At 40.8% G+C, this 3,367-nt stretch overlaps 1 protein-coding gene across 1 annotated transcript in view; it reads left to right on the top strand.

Moving 5' to 3' along the window:
- Tmem41b (transmembrane protein 41B) overlaps nt 1-3,367 on the top strand; it is a 22,155-nt gene that overhangs the window by 11,303 nt on the left and 7,485 nt on the right. Inside the window, exons 4-5 of the mRNA XM_026781107.1 lie at nt 784-935; nt 1,999-2,103. Coding sequence (XP_026636908.1) covers nt 784-935; nt 1,999-2,103 — 257 coding nt within the window. The remainder of the gene's footprint in view (nt 1-783; nt 936-1,998; nt 2,104-3,367) is intronic.

The following is a 3,367-nucleotide window of genomic DNA, read 5'->3' as shown; positions in this document are numbered from 1 at the left end:
TTGTAGACCAGGCTGGCCTCGAACTCACAGAGATCCACCTGCCTCTGCCTCCTGAGTGCTGGGATTAAAGGCATGCGTCACCACTGCCTGGCTTAACCAGTTTTTTTTTTAAAGCAATACGTCTATACTAAGTATATATTTTATGTTTGAATATTGAGTATTAAAAAGCAACATTACTAAGCAGCTGAAAGAATGAGAGAATGATAGGTAGAGACACAGCATAGTTATTAATGCAGCCAGTCTGCATTAGCATGTATTAGCATGCCTTTAATCCTAGCACTAGGCAGCAGATGCAGGTGGATCTCTTGAGTTTGAGTCTAACCTGGTCTACAAAGAAAGTTTCAGGCCAGCCAGGGGCTACAAAATGAGATTGTCTCAAAAACAGCAAAACAAAAACCCCAAAAATAAAAGCATCACAGAAGACTTTGGCTGCTGTCTGATTTGTTTCTTCCCAATGTCTACTGGGTGTTTGTTCTGGAGTTCCTCTTAGCATACTCTTACCAACATTGCATTTTTGCTTGCTGAAGTTGAGTATTATTAGTCAGTGGTAGCTTGCTTAGAGCTGGAGGCATCCATTGTCCTTTACTACAAGTCACCAAACCAATATCCAGAATCTCCAAAGTATGCACCTTGTTTTAGTGTGTGAATATGATACCACAGGTAGAAAAATCCACCTGAACTGCTGGGGCAGATTTCATTCCAACACAAAGTAATAATACTACATAAGATTACTTTGGGGTTATTGACATAATTTCTGTATTGTAATTTTCCTCAGATGTTGAGTTTGTTTTGTGAAAATTCCACTTCTTGATGTTTTGATCCTTAACTTAGAAGTTAACAGTCTGCAAACATTTGCTATTCCAGGCTCCATTTTCCTCAGCATACTCTCAGGGTTCCTTTACCCATTCCCACTAGCCTTATTCCTTGTTTGCTTGGTAAGTATGGGCAATGAATTGGGGTGAGGGTGATAATGACATTCTAGCCACAACAGTCTGTCTCATTCATCAATTTTCAAGGAGTTATTGTTAGTTAACTTGTTAATTAACAGGAATGTGGTTAAGTCTCTCGTGAGGAACTGTTAAGAGTTTTTTTTTTTTTTTTTTTTTTTTTGGCAGGCAGTGGTGGCGCACGCCTTTAATCCCAGCATTCGGGAGGCAGAGGCAGGCGAATCTCTGAGTTCAAGACCAGCCCGGTCTACAAGAGCTAGTTCCAGGATAGGCTCCAAAGCTACAGAGAAACCCTGTCTCAGAAAACCAACAACACAGCCGGGCGATGGTGGCGCACGCCTTTAATCCCAGCATTTGGGAGGCAGAGACAGGCGGATCTCTGTGAGTTTGAGACCAGCCTGGTCTACAGAGCTAGTTCCAGGACAGGCTCCAAAGCCACAGACAGAGAAACCCTGTCTCGAAAAACAAAACAAAAAAAAAAAAGAAAACCAACAACAACAACAAAAAAAAGATTTTGGTTTTCTTAGAATGGGATACTATAGACTTGCTTGTAATTACATAGCCTTTCGTTCCTGTTGTTTTTTGCAGTTCATATGGAGGTGTCTTTATGCATAGGTATAGGGGAGGATGGGAAGGGCTACTTATTCTTTTGTTTTTTGAGACAGGGTTTCTGTGAGTAACAGCCCTGCTGTCCTGGGATTTGCTTTGCAGACTAGGCTGGCCTCAGACTCACAAGGATCTGCCTGCCTCTGCCTCCTGAATGGAATGCTGTGCCACCACACCAGCTAAGGCTCCTTATTCTTAAACTAAACAGTAATTACTGGATATGGTCACAAAGTTTCATTGCAAGTACCAATTTATTTTATCTGATCTCGTTTTTAGTTAGAGTTTGAGAAAGAACTAGATCAAATGGGTTCTTCTGTTCTCTAAATAAGAGATGTTATTTAGACTGTTCTGCCTGGCCCTGAGAGAGGTCAACTAAGTAAATACATCTGCAGGAATGAGATGGGAGGATACAGAGTGCATTTTGTTTGTTTGTTTTGTTTTCCAGTGTTCTGGACTTGGTGCCTCCTTCTGCTACATGCTCTCCTATTTAGTTGGAAGACCTGTTGTATACAAATACCTAACAGAGAAGGCAGTAAAATGGTCGCAGCAGGTAGGCATGTATTTTTGGTTTTGTTTCTTTTTGATTTTTTTGGTTTTGTCATCATGTGATAAGAAATTTTTAAAACATATTTTTGTTCTTTGAGAATTTCATACAGTGTATTTTGATTATATTCACACATGCCTAATTTCTCATTATGTAGCCCTGGAGGGCCTAGATCTCAGTTTGTAGACCAGGCTAGCCTCAGATTCACCTTTAATATCTGCTCTCCTCTGCTTCTAGAGTGCAGGGATTAAAGACTTCGTACAAGAAGTTTATTATAAAGCATGTTATGGTTAGCTTAAGTTGTTGACTTGGGAAGAGAGACTCAATGAGGAATTGTCGAGGCTGGATTGGCCTGCGGGCTTTTCTTAGTTGAGTTATTTGAGACGGGAAGACCATCCTGTTAGTGGTCAGCACCATTTCAGTGGCTGAGTCCTGAACTGTATGAAAAGGAGAGCAAGCTAAGCAGTAGCTATGCATTAATTCATTGCTGTCTTCAACAGTGTATCTTGATTATATTCAACCCCAATCTGACTTTACTCTCCCCATTCCTTCAGTACTTACCCTACTATAATCTCTGTCTCCACCCCACCCCCCAACCTACTAAGTCTCATTAATGTTACCTGCATGCTCATGGGATAGGCGCATCCACTGGAACGTAGTGGTCTACCACCTCAGAAAAATGACCCCCTCTCCTAGCAGCTACCAACTACCAGTAGTTAGTTTCTTAACTAGGGGTAGAACCTCGTAAGTCCCTCTTCATCCATGCTGGAATGTTTATTGTGCAATTAAACATTGCTTAATCTTGTGTAAGTAGCCATAGCTGCTGTAATTCATGAGTGAAGTGGCCATGTTATTTCCAACATCATTTCAGTGTTCCTTCCCATCCTCCAGCTCTTAAATTCTTTCCTTTCCTTTCTGTGATGTTTCTTGAGACCCATTTAGGTCTGAGCACTCAGCAGCAACTTACTGTCAGCACTTTGCCCAGTTATGACTCTGCATTGCTGCCCACTGCAAAAAGAAGCTTTTCTGAAAGCAGCACTAATCTACAGATAGAAACATGAAGATTTGGAAGGCATTGACAGCATACACATTTAGCAAGACAGCAGTAGTGGGTTCCTTTCTAGCCATAGGCTTTGGTCAGATATACAGTGCCACAGTTTTAGTTCTTTGAGATACGACCTTGTTATATGGCATTTCATACGTGTGTACATTGTATTTTGTTCATCTCCACCCCCTATTTCTTTTTTTTTTTTTTTTTTTTTTTTTTTTT

Source organism: Microtus ochrogaster, chromosome 8 (genome assembly GCF_000317375.1).
Source record: "Microtus ochrogaster isolate Prairie Vole_2 chromosome 8, MicOch1.0, whole genome shotgun sequence".
Lineage (NCBI taxonomy): Eukaryota > Metazoa > Chordata > Mammalia > Rodentia > Cricetidae > Microtus > Microtus ochrogaster.
Note: the sequence above shows the minus strand (reverse complement) of the source record. Positions and strands in the feature narration are given on the sequence as shown.